The sequence below is a fragment of the Trichoderma camerunense genome (assembly GCF_050948025.1).
Source record: "Trichoderma camerunense strain CBS 138272 chromosome Unknown V8C40scaffold_12, whole genome shotgun sequence".
Taxonomy (NCBI): Eukaryota; Fungi; Ascomycota; class Sordariomycetes; order Hypocreales; family Hypocreaceae; genus Trichoderma; species Trichoderma camerunense.
Genome location: NW_028145358.1, coordinates 115,823 through 130,229, shown reverse-complemented (window position 1 = coordinate 130,229; position 14,407 = coordinate 115,823). Strand labels below are relative to the sequence as shown.

The following is a 14,407-nucleotide window of genomic DNA, read 5'->3' as shown; positions in this document are numbered from 1 at the left end:
CTATTTTGACCTGAAATTTGCTGTTGGTAGAGGCATTTGAGCACGTATGGGTGCTGTCTCTTTTCTATGTTCTATTCTTCTTCTTCTCTTCTTTTCCCCTTTTTACACCTTTTTTTCAACTTTGTTCGATTTTTTTTTTTTTTTTCAAGGGTCGAGGGAACAGGCGTCTGATAGGATGATTGATTTTGATTTGCTATTCGGAATGTACGTATGGATGTATGTAAGCATGTAACCCAACATAATGGAAGGATATCTCATGGTCGAATGAACGTAAAACTGATATTTGACGATTGCAAAACGCCGTAGTATACATTTGTAACTTTTTTTTACATCCAACATAATTAGGATTCACTTGCGCCCAGGGCCAGCTTAATTCTCCAGTCTTTAAACTCATCCGTCAGGATATCGCCATGTCCTGTTTCTTCCGCCTTGTACACCTCAATGACGGGCGAATGGGCCCGTCGAGATATTCTCCAGACTCCTTCGTCGTTGACGACTTGCATGAGCCCTAGCCATAAATTAGTATGAGCGAGAAAGAAGGGGGTTTAAAGACATACACTCTAGGAAAGCGCCCGCAAAATTCACGCATATATCTGCGTTCCAGGCGGCATTCGGGCGCGCGTTTATCGTCTGCGGGATCGACTGCGTCTCAATCTCCTTGATGTCGACGAGGATGCCGTCCGGCGTGCGGAAGCCAACGATGATCTTTGGGACGCCCAGGAGAAATGACTGGATCCAATACTTCATGAGCTTGCGGTGGAATTTTTCAATGTCGCCGCCGTGGCGGATCTCGGCGCTTGTCTTGAGCTCTACCCAATTGATAGGCTTTCCTTTCTCTTGGGGCTTGCTGTCCCATACTATCCATTTAAATGGTTAGTCGGAGTCGATGGCTACGGTAACGGTATGATGATGACTTACTGGCGTCGACTTCTCCTCCTAGACAGAGCACCGCCTTGCCGATGCCAGTCCGCACAACGGAGCAGTATTGCTCCTTGTTATTGACAATGTGTTTATCTCTGTTTTCAATAAACTCTCTCGATGTCTCTGCCCATGGAGCAGGAAGCGTTGACAAGGTCTCAAACTTGTATCCTTGTATTGGTCAGCAGGAGATGATATAGAGGATGGCGTTGAGATTAACCCCAAAATTGCATAACATCAAGAGGGGGCCCCCTTCTAGGTTTCCCACGATCCTCATTCTGTCTCGAAAGCATTTTCTGTGCGTGGTTGTCCTCGATAAAACTGTTGTAGATATTAGAAGCTGGGTTGCTAAGCTATGGCTTGCATCACCTACATGGTCCCCTAGAGGTTAATGACGTTAGAGATATGAATCAAGGCCAAACAAGGTAAGATGAATAGATATACCTGGTATAGTGTGGCGTTCATTTCGAAGCTGCATATGTCAGGCCATTGGTCTCATGCTAGAAGAGGGAAGGGAGTTGCTACCCGTCATATTGTTCAAACGGCGCAGCCAATATCTATATTGTCATTAGTTCTAACTGCTGATACTCCTATGACGGGCAATGAACTGCTGAGTTCATAAAGTCTCTTCTTACCTTGGTCATCATGCCTCTCCATGTGACTACATTCGCATCTATCTTGACGCCAGTCTCCTTCTCGTGTAATACAATGGCTTTTAGTAAGCTGTCGAGATGCTCATCCTGGGAATCATCGTGTTTCACAAAGGTATTGAACCCTGAGGATAAGTCTGCCCCAAGCTGTGGAGGATAGTAATACTTCACTGACGAATCGTCAGGGTGAAATGCATGGTTCTCATCAAAAGAAAAGCAAGAGAATTCCTATTTGATAGTTTATGTAAGCTTAAATCTGCGGCTGCCATTGGATTTGGTACGTTGTGATTCGGCACAGCGCAGCTTCTTCTGTTTTCCATACCTTTGGTCTCTTGACAGGTTGACTGGCTCCTACAAACCGCCCTATCGGCTGTATCGAGAAGTTGGAGGCCATGTTCAGATTTGCGGACGCGGCACGTATCACGCGTCTCATATGTTCCAATCACGTCATCCAAGTGAAAAGGACTGCATGGGTGATGGACCGATTAGGCAGAAATGCAGATAAATCGAGATGGCACTGATGTGAGAGGTGAGAACAAAGTGAGGCCGAGATCGAAGACGCTTGCAAGATGCAGGTGTGCTTCTAGCGCGTTTGCAGGCTGGGGTCTGCTAAAATCATGGAGACTCGGGGGTTTGAGGTACCTGGAGGTTAGGGGTACTTTGCACATTAGGTGCGCCAACAAGTCACCTGAGGTAGCACTACAGATCTGCAGCCCGACAGGTTGAGAAGCCGGAGACGGCAAGCCGTGCAGCTTTTATGCAGCCAAGCTGATCGGAAATGCATCCAAGACGCCACCGCAGCTCATTGCCGAGCTAAAAAAATGTTTAATTGATCAAATTGAGAGTTTTTGGTTACATTCTCTGATCAGGGCTTTTGCATTTAGGCGTCGAAGCCCGGGAACTTTTATTCTGTAAGCAGCGCCGTTTGCACATGAGCCGTGGAGAAGATTCAACAGTCCATATAGAAGTAATGCCCATGCTGAGACTACAGTTTATTAGTATTTGCTATTGAACATGTTGTTTTGTTTTACCATGATGGCTCAGTTTTCTATCTTGAGAGATGGCAGAGACATAGAATATGCTACCTAGCAGTTATAGAGAGGATGCCTAATATGCCGTATGACGCTCAGAGGCACCGGTAGAGCTTTGGACATGAGGCATCGTCAAGCCATGGCATCAAATCTCCCTGTTCCAAGTACGTGGCTCGAAATAGAACTCTTGTAACCATTCGTCTGCCAAATTTGCTCTAAATTAAGAACCAAGGTCATCTGACAGGTTTCCCAGGCATCAGTAGTCATTTAATGTTGCCGAATGCCCGATTATTTGTCTTCGCCACTGACAGAAGAGACGATGCAGTGCTTCCAAGCTGTTTCACTTTCAGATCAGAATCACAGCAAGTAGTCAGTGAATCCATGGTCACAGTGCTCCGCCATGCATGCCGGGCAAAAGTGAAGAGGAAATGACTTTTCCTTTGTTTGTCCAGCTCTGTGCACTAATGTAGACGTGCGCGTCCATTTCCCTCTCTTATCAAATACCCAAAAAGTGTTTGTGCTAGCACTACCTGAAGTACATAAGGGAGGGGCCGGGTGACGGCAAAGAAAGTCCTTTTGAGGCCCAAGCGAGATTCTTTCTTCCTCAACCTTTCAACCTTCATCCTTCAGCCTTCACCATATTAACCCTTTGACCTTTGACATCAGCCAACACGTTCTGGGCCCAGCTGCTCGACTGCAATACTTCTTGACTTTTATCTTCTCTGCAATTTATCATCCGTATCCTCCACAGAAGTATTATCAACTACTACTACATCCGTGCCGTTTCATTCAGTCGCGATACGATACGAACGAATTCGAGATCCAGCCTCGTCCTCGCATCGCCAACAGCAAGCCTCAGCGGTCTCACACTGTCCCCTGTCAGCGTGTGCCTCTGCAGCTTTCGCCTTGTCTCGCCCCGCCAACGCACGTCGCTACCAGAAATTTAGAGGTTGGCGCCTCCACGTGATTAGCCAACCAGCTCCCTTGCAAAGACTCCTGTCGCATCGCCCTGTCCGACCTACTCAAATCGTCGTTGGTGGGCCGCTGGCGCACCTCAGCCTCGCCTCTCCAATTGCTGCGTGAGCTCGACTTACATCCTTTGCAAGCGTCGAGCGCCGTGCCCGCCAGACGTTTGGCTCAGGCCGCCCGGCTTACAGAAGCAGCTTCAGTGCCGAGAAGCTGTTTCACCCTCTCCAGCTTCAAAGGCAGACACCCTCTATCCGCTGTGTCGTCTCATTCAGGCCAATGCCGAAGTCACGTAAAGACTCATCAAAGAAGTCCAAATCTCGCAAAAGGCCCGCCGCCGCCCAAGACGAAGGCTGGTACACCATTAGGCGCATTCTTGATGAGAGGACCGTAAAAGGTCGCGTCGAATACCTGGTTGACTGGGACGATAATACCGTCACCGGGCAACCTTATGATCCGACTTGGGTTTGTCTAACACGATGCTCTCCACTTACATGCGCTGAGCGGATGCAGAACTTTTTACTAACTTTCATGTGCCGCAGAGCTCTGAGGTTACAAGTATTGCCAGAGTGGAATGGGAAAAGGTCAAGGCTCGGCGTCGCGGAGAGGACTATCAGCTTGAACAGCAGCTTGAGCAACAGCTTGAGCACCACTTTGAGCCGGGACCAGGGCCGGACCCGGAGCTAGACCCGGAGCAACAGCTGCAAGATCGCCAGCAGCCAGAACAGTCAGGCGAACAGGAGCCAGAAGCGCAACCAGAGCCCGCATCAGATCAAGAGAGCGACAACAGCCAACCGCCGCGGCCTGCTCATCAGCGGCGCATCAACAAGGCCAACTCAAAGAAGCGGCGACGCTCAGCCTCCTTGATTTCATCATCTTCCACCTCATCCCCTATTCGGCCCCGTAAAGCCCCCAGGAGTGACACCTGCGGATCTCTATATGACGAGCCTCTAGCATCTCTCGTATCGTCGCCTTCAATCTCTACACCCTCCGAACTCCCAGAGCTGCCTGACGTAGATCTCTCAGAACATCGTTCGCGAGCTACGTCTCTGGTGGTGGTAGAGATTCCCAAGAACTCGAATCTTAACCCGGCTGATTACTTGAGTGTCCTCGGGTCGCAATCAAGCGGCAAGTCTACGCAGTCGCTGGCCGAACTTGAAAACGAAGACAGCCGCGTCGCCATTGCGCGAAACAGTCAAGGAACTGTTCCAGATTCGCAGGAGATTACAGATCGATCTTGGACCCAGCAGCATATTCCAGCCGAGTTGCCACCATCTTCCAACCGATTGATTGAGTCCCAATTTGAAGACATCGTACCCGAATCTAGTTCTCACGTCATTCCGGACTCTTTCGAGGCACCTTCAAAACCAATATCACAAGACCCTGATAAAGAAACTGAAGAACGACACGACTCCTCTCTGTCTAATCATAATCCTCCTGATACGGCATCCGAGGACCGCATTCAAGAGTCTCATGCGACTGTCAGTTCAGATATTCCTTCTCGCCAGCCCGATCAGTTAAGAGAGGTCTCAGGAGCCGGCAGCCCAGTTCTGTCTGAGTCGTTATCACACAATACACCCGATTTCCGTAATCGGCAGCCTCTAGCATCATCAGGGTCCGCCAGATCTATACACACGCAACCAGAAGCAAGCCCCCGGTTTCTTAGTCAACCATATTTTGCAACCGTATTAGAGAACCCAGAGAGTTCTATACCTAGTCGAATCTTCGAATCACCTGCTCATCCCCTAGCGGAGATTGCCTCTTCTCTTAGCTCTGGCACTCTATCTGCGTCGGACCAAGGGGTTTCTCAAGCTGCTCAGATAATCTCTCGCGATTTCGAGGCACCGACACAACAACTTACAGAGAGTAAATCTCAAGAAAGTCCAGCCCAGTCTAGCTCAAATCGCCGTCGTATCAGCGGCGAGAAGGATCACACTCATATCCCCGCCTCGCCTCGTCCCCGAGCGGCTACCGATCTCCTGCCACAGCAATCAGCCCCGGCACGCTTTGTAGGCCACCCTGGAGGCATCTCAGGCTCACCAGCGAACCCAAAAACCCCTCTTAATCCATATAAAGGTCAAAAGATGGAAAACGAGACTCCAGAGCAAGCCAAGGAGAGGCGAACCGAGGAGAGGGTTCGCGCACAAATGTTGGACCTCTTCCACATGGACGCGTTCAACAGCGAGGCTGGTTCTACGTCCCAGCAGATACCACTTCACCAGACTTTGGCTGAAGAACCCGCTGAGCACCATGCACCGTTAGAGAAAGGCGTATCCAATACGTACACTGAGCTACCTGTTCATTCGGCATATTCCGGCAGCAAAGAGAAAGAACAAGCCGGAAATACGGTAGCTGCAGCTGCAACCGAGAGTACGGGAGACGAGAGGGACACAACGACCTCGACATTTAGACCACAAGTCTCAACCCCACAAGAGCCCGTCGCTGCAGAAGTGGCAGACATATATGGTTCAGCTTTTGTCGGAGCGGAGCTGGAGCCACCACCTGTGGCGGCCCCAGAGTTTATCCTGGCACAACAATCTACAGTCTCCCTTGCTGACATCAGTCGACAACCGGAGCCAGCATACAAAGACATCCCTCTGGTGTCCTTTATCAGCCCGGATGAAACTATGATGCAAGAACCTTCAACCGATACTGCTCATTCGGAGCAGGTTCAACGCGAGCATAGTCCCGCCGAATCATCGGCATCTTTCGCCCCTTCAGCAGCGGTAGAACATATTGTGACACTCCCTTTCCAAGCAAGCTTGCGTCAGAGGTACAAAGACACCATAGGCGAATTTAGGCCTTCGATCATGGAGTTTAACAAGTCTTTTATCGGGGAGGACTACTCGGAGCCAGACCAGCTCCTGGTCGACCGCATTGACGAGTTATTCAATATTTTGTTGAATATCTGTGATTATCCCGAAGATGTGGTGGGCAGCGGCCTTGAAACTCTACCTCCAGCAGAGCTAGCCAAGTATTGCTGTGATGCCAACCCCAAGTTCAATTTCATCTTTGAACTTCTGAGCGGCATTATAGAATACCACTCAAACATTTTAATAATCGCTCGCTCTCCAGACCTCCTCCGGCTCCTTTGTCATTTAGCAGAAGCTCTGAAGATGCCATTCAGATGCGATGCTATTGGTGAATCGGATCTCTCATCCGGCGATTCATCCAGTTCTAAGCTAGTTCTTGCACTTCCGGCTGATGATATCGATGCTCGGGAGTTCGATATCGTGATTGGATACGACCATTCTTTTAGGCACTCGTCCATTGCACAAGGGCTAAGAAGCCCCGACAACACTAGACGGCAGCTTATTTTGGTTCTGGTTACAACTCATTCAATTGAGCATATTGATCTTCAAATACCAGACGATTTGACTCTAATAGAACGAAAGAGCGTCCTGACATCTGCAATCGTGCGCGCCCGGAATCTGGTGGCCAGTCCCGAACGCGGCTACCAAGAGCCACATGAGATCGCTGCCTTCTTCATAGAATATCTCGAAAGCGATCAAGACACGCCTCTATGGGATGCGATTCCTGTGCCAGATGATATTCTTGACGTGTATGAACATTCCCAATCGCGATCACAGATGCCGGCATTTCCCCAGCATGAGCAGGAAAGCGGTCGCAAACGCAAACATGTAAGTGGATTTCAAGAGGTGGTGAAAAGCGCATTGTCAGCGTGACTTCAATGTTACTAATACTATATAATGTACTCATAGAACGAATCGGATGTTTTTGAGACTAAGAGACCACGGGTGCTTTCTACAAGTGAGGCGATAGCAGCGATTGGAACAGGCCAGGCTCCAGTATCCGACGAAGTGAAAGCTATGCTGGCTCAGTATACCACCGCAATAGGGGAGTCTTCTCGACGACAAGTATCGATCGATGTCCCCCTTACATCACTACAGAAAATGGCTGAAATGGTACGTTTCCATTACCACTATTATTTATATGGATGTCTGGCTAATGATGTATAGTTTGCTGAGTACGAGCGTCGCCTAGAAGCTGCTGATCGCGGCGCAGAATATCAAGATGTGATTTCGCGCCTCGAGAAACGGGTCAAGGAGTACGAGAGAACAACGCACAGAGTGTACGAGGCCAAGCGTGCTGCGCTGCAAGACCGTACTCAATTTGAAGCCGAAAGGCAGAAAATGGAGAAAGCCATGCAATCTGCTGCGGCCCAATCGGAGAAGGAAGCTGAGAAAGCAAAGAAAATCATCACGGAGCTGGAAGCTGCTGTGGCGCGGCTGACAGAAGACCCAAATGCTTCCGATCCACAAGATACACCTTTGGCAAAAACCGAGAAGCTTCTACACGATACCCAGTCCAAAGTTTCTGTTCTTGAGAAGCGGCTGGAGAATGCCCAGAGTGAGGCAGACTACATTCGGACTCAGTATCAGGAAGCTTCCTCGGTTGCTTCTAGGCTGCAAACAGAAAACAACCAGCTAATAAGCCAAAACGAGGAACTTGCCAAGAAGGCTTCCGAGAACTCGGTCAAGATCCATGAGATCCAGGAGCGAAATACTATAAACACATACATTGCACAGGTTGCAGAGCTCAAGCAACAGATCCAACTGAGGGAGAGGGAGCTAGAGCTTGCCAATGATGAGCTTCGACAGCTCAAGAACGGACGGCGAGAGACCCGACAGTCTAGTGTACCACGGAGTCCACGCATGGGCATGCTAAGCCCGCTTACTCGAACAATGGGGGGCCCAGGTAGTAGGGGGGCCAGCCCGGCTCTGGGAGCTGGTATTGAAGGGATGCAGCTCTACGGGCAGCAGCCAAGAAACAGCAGATACGATCATTTGAGATAGGGGCTTCTTCTATACTTGACACACTATTTCCTTGGGCAGAAGGGGGGAGTTCACACTGAGACTGAGTAGGGGACGAAGGCTCGTCTCACTTACACGTCGTTTATTTTGATGCTTATGTTGAGAGTGGGAGTAGTGTTCCCTCCCCTTCTTCTTTCTTTTTCTGTTTTATTCCTTTTTTATTTCCGTACTTGGAGTGGTATCTTTCTTTCTTTTTGTTTCAACAGGGAATTGGCTCGAGGCAATTTGTCTCCTTACAGGGATCAAGATGGATACATAATTATATAAAAGGCATAAAGGAAGGTCGCTCAGGGCAATATCACACTGGAATTGTTCATGCAGATGGAATAGCACACGCTATTTGATTAAGGAAGTTTTGTCAGGAATATCAAATGTGATTTTTTTTAGTGGTATGATGATGATATGACGCAGTCAAGGGAATCTGTGAATTTCTTTTTTTAGAAAATTCCGTTGAAGCAGCTAGGCGCCGCAACAACAGTAGGGAGCAGTATACACTATATGCTTCTTCAAACTTATCAGACATTGGTTTGGGAGGCCCCCTTCCCATCAACCGTCTAGCACCGTCGCTATCCTCTTCCCTCCCAACACAATACCATGTACAAGACTCGGAACGGACTTTTTCTCCTCGTAGGCAGCAAGCTTATTTCTCCTCGGGGTAAAGGTCCTCCTTCAGTGAGACACCCAGCTCCTCTCGCAGAGGCTTCAGCTCGTCCAGGTACTGCTGGTACTGGTTCTTGTTCTCGACCTTGGCCTTGATGCCTGTGTATCGGTATGCGCGTCAGCATGCTGGTCTCGACGGGATGATACATGTAAATGTGTGAGAGCTGCATGGTATAGAAGAAGTATATGTAATATGCAGCATTGACGGTGTTTTGATATAGCCATGGCGCCCTCCCGCGGGGTGGAGACAGACGCCCGGCTTGGCTGGTGACTCAATTAAGACGACAAAGAGGAGCAGCATTTTGGCGTACCTTCGAAAATGCGGACGGCAGTAGCAAAGTCGTTGACTCTCCGGGCAGCCTTGAGGGCAGCGGCGACGACAGAGGGCGAGGGGACGAGATCGTAGGCGAAGGCGTTGTTGAGGTTGCGCTAAAATATGACCTTAGCACATCATACGATACTGGGGAACCGCAGAAGGCGTACCTGGAGCTCGAAGACGTCCTGCACAGCATCAAACTCCTTCTCGAATCTGTAATTTTTTCACAGCGCGGTCAGCCATTGAACACGTTCGGTCGGCGATGGCATGCACGGCAGGTCGTTGATTGGAATCGCCAGCGCTCTCATTGGCAAGCCGCAAAAGTTTCTCGGTTGGCCGCCCACTTGTCGATATTTTTTTTCTCCCTCTCTTTCTGGTATATCCCTCCAACAGCGCCCATTCCACCAACTCAATTCCACCCTGCCGTGCAATCCATGTAGGAAAAAAAGCGAGCCTCACCTGGCAGTGAACTCTTCGAAGGTCTCCTCAGCGTGCTCGGCTCGTCGGGAGGCAGAGACGCTGAAAGGGCGAGCGGCGACGGCCGAGCGAACAGCGAAAGGTGCGGGACGGACGGCGGCGGCGCGGACCATGGAGGAGCCGCGGGCGGCGGCGCGGAGGAGGGCGGCGGACTGCATGATTCGTAGGAGAAGCTCGAGAAGCGCAAAAGAGGGCCTTTTGAGGGGAGGGGAGGGAGATTGAGTTTGGTGTTGTGGTGAGCTTTTGGGCGGTACTAGAGAATGGCAAGAGGTGTTTTGGAGCAAAGAATCGCCTGAGGACGGCGGATGACTAAGCTACGGCATTGCCTGATTTACCCGGCCAAGCGGGACGAGACAGTGCGAATTGTAAATTTGGCGGGGCTGTCTCTGGGCGAAATTTGCGTGCGAAGGACAGTGTTTTAGGGACGAGCGCGTACGGCCTCAATTACGATAGGCTTTCAATTTGGCCAGTTTCTATTTGTCGAGCTGAAAGCTGCTGATACCGAACCTCCGTATGGGGTGTGCGGCTGGCCGGAATGCCATTTTGATACTTGGCATGCATGCATTCAGCGTGTTGAAACACCATCATTGAAGTTCATGCAAGGCGCTGTGATTATATACTGCTTGATACAGGCTTGACTCGGTACACTAGCGGTGGCAGCTGGTCTACCCGTGGTTCGATCGGAAGGGATTTTAGCGACGCAATCGTTCCTCGGTTCCGGGTGTCGGGGATCCTGGCACTCCGATTGCATCGGCCTCCGGTTTTGCGAATCTGCGGAGGGTTGCGTTTGCTTGTCTTGGAGCTTTTACATTGTAGTCAATTGCAAAGTGCTAATCAATTCCGTGATTTTCAAGTTGTTGGCTTCGACGGGTATCATGACAAGGCGGCTTCTTGGATGGCGTACGCTTAGGAAGCCTATGTGTTGGCCCCGAGAGAAGATGTTGACAAAAGTAGAGCACGAGGCCAGTTCCCATCAAGGTTCCAGTGGATGGTGGCTGTCATATGCCTTATAGTGTTACTACTCTATTCAGCTGCCGCCCTGCATTCGGGATCGGTCTCGTCTCATATGATTTAACTACTACTCGTATGTTCAAATTACATCAAATCGCATTCGCACGGCGTCCGCGCAGCCCCGAAATTGCGGTAGCATCCATTTCCCAGATCTGTGCCTCGAAATACCACATCTCGCATTCGCCTGGGCCGAGGTCACGTGGCCGCGAGAATGAGAGAAACTTTGCCAGACCTCGGATTGGCTTGGCTCTCGACCGGCGCCGATGCCCAATCACATGTGGCAGAGGTTAGACTTGGCGTCACCGCCTGCAGAGCCAAATTTCCACTCTGGAAAAAGGGGACGAGCCTTAAACTATGCTAAGGCTAGTGTCGAGGCCACCTTTAGATTCTGCCGTAAGACTGCGCATGTGCGTGAGTACGGTTGGGCTAAGTATTTCTTTCGGCCCTCCTCCGTGCCTCCGTCCTTTTTCTTCTCCTCCATCCCCCCCGGCCGTCGTGAGAGTTGTCTTTTCTTCTCGGAGTTGGAAGTCGAACGCTTCTACCCCTCCTTTTTCTCGTCACTCCTTCGTTGTGCAATCTTTTTTGCCTCGATCACTCTGTAGATTGCAATTGCAGTCTGTTTGGGCGCTTCTTGGGGACAAGGTTTCGTTTCGCTTCCGTCGCGTCGCGTGTCCATTCGAGAGAAGTCTTTTCTTCGATTCTTCTTTTTTCTTCCTTATAGAATTACAACAAGTCGCAAGATTTTGCTTGTGCAACTCTGCCCGCCATGGCTTCGGCTCCCGCCACGTTTTACGAGCAGTTACCGCTCCCGACGCTCGATCGCCCTTTCGGCGTCCATCTATGGCCTCTCTTTGATAAGCTCTTCACAGCCGTCACTGGCTTCTCGGCCAATGACTTCAAGTTTGTGCCTTTCGAGACTCCCATGTCTACGCTCAAGTCGACTTCCATCTTCATTGTCATCTACTACATTATCATCTTTGGCGGTCGAGAGTTGATGCGCAACCGCGAGCCCTTCAAGCTCAAGGCTCTCTTCCTCATCCACAACCTCTACTTGACCGCCATCAGCGGCGCTCTCCTGGCTCTCTTTATTGAGCAGATCCTACCCACTGTTGTCCGCAAGGGTATTTTCTTCGCCATCTGCGATCACGACGGTGGCTGGACTCAGCCCATGGTCGTTCTCTACTACGTAAGTAAATTCTCTCAGCAGGCGATGTGTGGCGGTATGGCCAAAGGCTAACATGTGACGATTAGCTCAACTACCTCACCAAGTACCTTGAGCTGCTCGATACCGTCTTCCTGTTCCTCAAGAAGAAGCCATTGACCTTCCTTCACTGCTACCACCACGGTGCCACCGCTCTTCTCTGCTACACTCAGCTGATTGGCCTGACTTCCGTCTCTTGGGTCCCCATTGTCCTCAACTTGACTGTGCACGTTGTCATGTACTGGTACTACTTCCAGAGCGCACGTGGCGTCCGAATCTGGTGGAAGGAGTGGGTTACTCGTCTCCAGATCATCCAGTTCATTATCGACCTTGGTAAGTGATATTACGATGTGCCTTGTTGGCTCCCTTTTGTTGGCTCCTTACTGACTCGTTGGGCGCACAGGCTTCGTCTACTTCGCCTCTTACACCTACTTCACCTCCACCTACTTCCAATGGATGCCCAATGCTGGCAAGTGTGCCGGTGAGGAGTTTGCTGCCTTTGCCGGCATTGGTATCCTCAGCTCATACCTGGTTCTCTTCATCTCCTTCTACTTCGCCACCTACAAGAAGGGCGGCAAGGGTTCCACTACTCGCAAGTCCCTTCGCCGCATGAGCCAGGCTCCTCTACCCGACCCCGTCCACATGGCTGCTACCATGGGCACCAAGTCCAATGGAACCACCACTGGTGCCAAGACCAACGGTGCCACCGCCCGATCCCGCAAGGCTTAAGCTGCCTGCGCGCGATGCCGTGGATATGTGTGATTGACATGTCAATGGCTAAAAAGCTCCGACGCCCGAATGGGTGACGAGCATTCTTTTTTATACATATTACGAATCCGAAGGGCCAGTTCCTACGAGGCCAATTACAATTTTTAATCTCTTTTTTTTTGGACATGAGGCCATTTGTCCCGGCAAATGAACCAAAATATGAATCGCCTACTCTGCGATGATGACATGTCTTTTTTGCGGTTATGATGACAGGAGGCTGATGACGGCTATATGGGCTAATTCGGGGCGGAACGGAGGAAAATGTTCTGGTAGGCGCAGGGCAAGGCGGGCAGTTATTGTTACGAGACAACGCCCCGGGCATACGGAGCTGCATCGTACACTTGTACGGCAGTGTCACTGGCCAAGGAGGTCATACTGGTTTTTAATCATATTCTGTCTTATGCTGTACTATACTTGCTTGTATGTATACTTGGTTCGCCTGGGACGCTCCATAGATGGACGGTACGGGAGGGTACAGGTTTTGCTGTAGTTTCGGTGTCTGAATATTACGTTGACGTGGTGTTGGATCCAGTTGTTTGTCAGCTTAAGCACGTGTCAAGATGCCATTTGCGATGAATGCTGTGCATCGTAATACATTTGATCCATCCAATGTTGAATTGTGAAGCATCCATGGATAGCTATCCAATGCATCACATGTGAATTGATAAGGCTGACTGAACCGTGTTTATTTAGAGCAGTTGCAAGGTATAAAAGCTGGTTGGCAGAGAGCTAATGAATACATGGAGGGTACATGTAAACATAACCTTGAAGCTTGTTGCGATGCAGGGGGGGCTTGTGCGATTGCCATTGGATTGACTGGAAATGCAAGTAGGAACTGCTCATTACATATCGATTGGACCCTGCAAGAGGAAGATGACAATGAAAATTACAGCCCCTCGCTCTCACTGCCATTCAAACGCTCGGGGGGTGAGAAATGAGCAAGGAGCGAGGCAAAGCAGCGGCACAGGGCCCTGAGAGCCAATCTTTCCCCGCATAATTCCATGACCATGGCCGCTGGAATCTCCGAGCGGGACTTGCCAGCGAGAGGCGCTAATGCTGGTCCAGTGCCTGAGCAGTGCCGTAGGTGCCTGGGCCAGTTCCAGTCCAGTACGAGCCAAAGCACTGGCCTGGGGCGCCACGCCACTCAAACGGCCCCCCGAGCGTGTTTCCCCCCTTCAGAGGCTTGTCAGTTGCTCATCAGTTCTCGTCCCTCTCATTAGCCGGCGCTACAGCTACAGGCACCAGACAACCTAGGAACGCAAGGGTCACTGGCTTCAGGTACGAGGTGGCAGCTCCGCTTCTGTGCTCTGAACTTTTGCACGAGAGCCGCTGTGGCGTGCAGACCAAAATACACGACATGTCCAGCTGAATCCTGTCCTCATCTCCCTCTTCCATCTCCCTCCCCTTCTTCATCCTCTTCTCTCCTCAACTCTTCAACTTTCAGCATCAACTACCTACCTATAGTAGTGCTTTGCCCCCAGTCCAGCCATAGCCATAAGGGGCAGGCATCAAATACCTTTTGACGAACGACGCCCCTCGTCTGCATTGCATTGTTTGCGAAAGACATCGCAATC

General features: G+C 50.4%; 4 protein-coding genes across 4 annotated transcripts; 2 read left to right on the top strand and 2 right to left on the bottom strand.

Moving 5' to 3' along the window:
* Positions 1 to 259: 259 nt before the first annotated feature.
* V8C40DRAFT_248739 (decapping nuclease) lies at positions 260 to 2,279 on the bottom strand. The gene is made up of 9 exons (XM_083216610.1): positions 1,891 to 2,279; positions 1,554 to 1,796; positions 1,444 to 1,475; positions 1,363 to 1,390; positions 1,292 to 1,299; positions 1,139 to 1,239; positions 919 to 1,089; positions 558 to 857; positions 260 to 508 (listed from the first exon to the last, which is right to left on the bottom strand). Exons 1-9 carry the CDS (start codon positions 1,999 to 2,001, stop codon positions 342 to 344), a joined length of 1,161 nt encoding a protein of 386 aa, XP_083071472.1. The 5' UTR covers positions 2,002 to 2,279; the 3' UTR covers positions 260 to 341.
* Positions 2,280 to 3,637: 1,358 nt separating this feature from the next.
* Positions 3,638 to 8,674, top strand: V8C40DRAFT_40562 (uncharacterized protein). The gene is made up of 4 exons (XM_083222945.1): positions 3,638 to 4,030; positions 4,108 to 7,206; positions 7,288 to 7,491; positions 7,546 to 8,674. Exons 1-4 carry the CDS (start codon positions 3,845 to 3,847, stop codon positions 8,380 to 8,382), a joined length of 4,326 nt encoding a protein of 1,441 aa, XP_083071471.1. The 5' UTR covers positions 3,638 to 3,844; the 3' UTR covers positions 8,383 to 8,674.
* Positions 8,675 to 8,711: 37 nt separating this feature from the next.
* Positions 8,712 to 10,214, bottom strand: V8C40DRAFT_40522 (cytochrome c oxidase subunit VI). Its single transcript, XM_083222944.1, has 4 exons — positions 9,836 to 10,214; positions 9,544 to 9,589; positions 9,372 to 9,489; positions 8,712 to 9,159 (listed from the first exon to the last, which is right to left on the bottom strand). The coding sequence occupies exons 1-4, from the start codon at positions 10,009 to 10,011 to the stop codon at positions 9,041 to 9,043; spliced, it is 459 nt and encodes a 152-aa protein (XP_083071470.1). The 5' UTR covers positions 10,012 to 10,214; the 3' UTR covers positions 8,712 to 9,040.
* A 1,073-nt stretch (positions 10,215 to 11,287) lies between these two features.
* V8C40DRAFT_248732 (GNS1/SUR4 family-domain-containing protein) lies at positions 11,288 to 13,375 on the top strand. The gene is made up of 3 exons (XM_083216609.1): positions 11,288 to 12,050; positions 12,116 to 12,398; positions 12,469 to 13,375. The coding sequence occupies exons 1-3, from the start codon at positions 11,631 to 11,633 to the stop codon at positions 12,792 to 12,794; spliced, it is 1,029 nt and encodes a 342-aa protein (XP_083071469.1). The 5' UTR covers positions 11,288 to 11,630; the 3' UTR covers positions 12,795 to 13,375.
* The last annotated feature ends 1,032 nt before the right edge of the window (positions 13,376 to 14,407 follow it).

What these genes read in the sequence shown, in the direction of transcription:
- V8C40DRAFT_40522 (XM_083222944.1), bottom strand. Translation starts at nt 10,011, where the DNA reads ATGCAGTCCGCCGCCCTCCTCCGCGCCGCCGCCCGCGGCTCCTCCATG. An exon ending in AGGACGTCTTCGAGCTCCAG is followed by an intron (nt 9,490 to 9,543) that starts GTACGCCTTCTG and finishes GTCATATTTTAG; the next exon opens with CGCAACCTCAACAACGCCTT. An exon ending in TGCCGTCCGCATTTTCGAAG is followed by an intron (nt 9,160 to 9,371) that starts GTACGCCAAAAT and finishes ACCGATACACAG; the next exon opens with GCATCAAGGCCAAGGTCGAG.
- V8C40DRAFT_248732 (XM_083216609.1), top strand. Translation starts at nt 11,631, where the DNA reads ATGGCTTCGGCTCCCGCCACGTTTTACGAGCAGTTACCGCTCCCGACG. An exon ending in CCATGGTCGTTCTCTACTAC is followed by an intron (nt 12,051 to 12,115) that starts GTAAGTAAATTC and finishes TGTGACGATTAG; the next exon opens with CTCAACTACCTCACCAAGTA. An exon ending in CCAGTTCATTATCGACCTTG is followed by an intron (nt 12,399 to 12,468) that starts GTAAGTGATATT and finishes TTGGGCGCACAG; the next exon opens with GCTTCGTCTACTTCGCCTCT.
- V8C40DRAFT_248739 (XM_083216610.1), bottom strand. Translation starts at nt 2,001, where the DNA reads ATGAGACGCGTGATACGTGCCGCGTCCGCAAATCTGAACATGGCCTCC. An exon ending in AACCTGTCAAGAGACCAAAG is followed by an intron (nt 1,797 to 1,890) that starts GTATGGAAAACA and finishes ACTATCAAATAG; the next exon opens with GAATTCTCTTGCTTTTCTTT. An exon ending in TGATGTTATGCAATTTTGGG is followed by an intron (nt 1,090 to 1,138) that starts GTTAATCTCAAC and finishes GACCAATACAAG; the next exon opens with GATACAAGTTTGAGACCTTG.
- V8C40DRAFT_40562 (XM_083222945.1), top strand. Translation starts at nt 3,845, where the DNA reads ATGCCGAAGTCACGTAAAGACTCATCAAAGAAGTCCAAATCTCGCAAA. An exon ending in AACCTTATGATCCGACTTGG is followed by an intron (nt 4,031 to 4,107) that starts GTTTGTCTAACA and finishes CATGTGCCGCAG; the next exon opens with AGCTCTGAGGTTACAAGTAT. An exon ending in GCGGTCGCAAACGCAAACAT is followed by an intron (nt 7,207 to 7,287) that starts GTAAGTGGATTT and finishes ATGTACTCATAG; the next exon opens with AACGAATCGGATGTTTTTGA.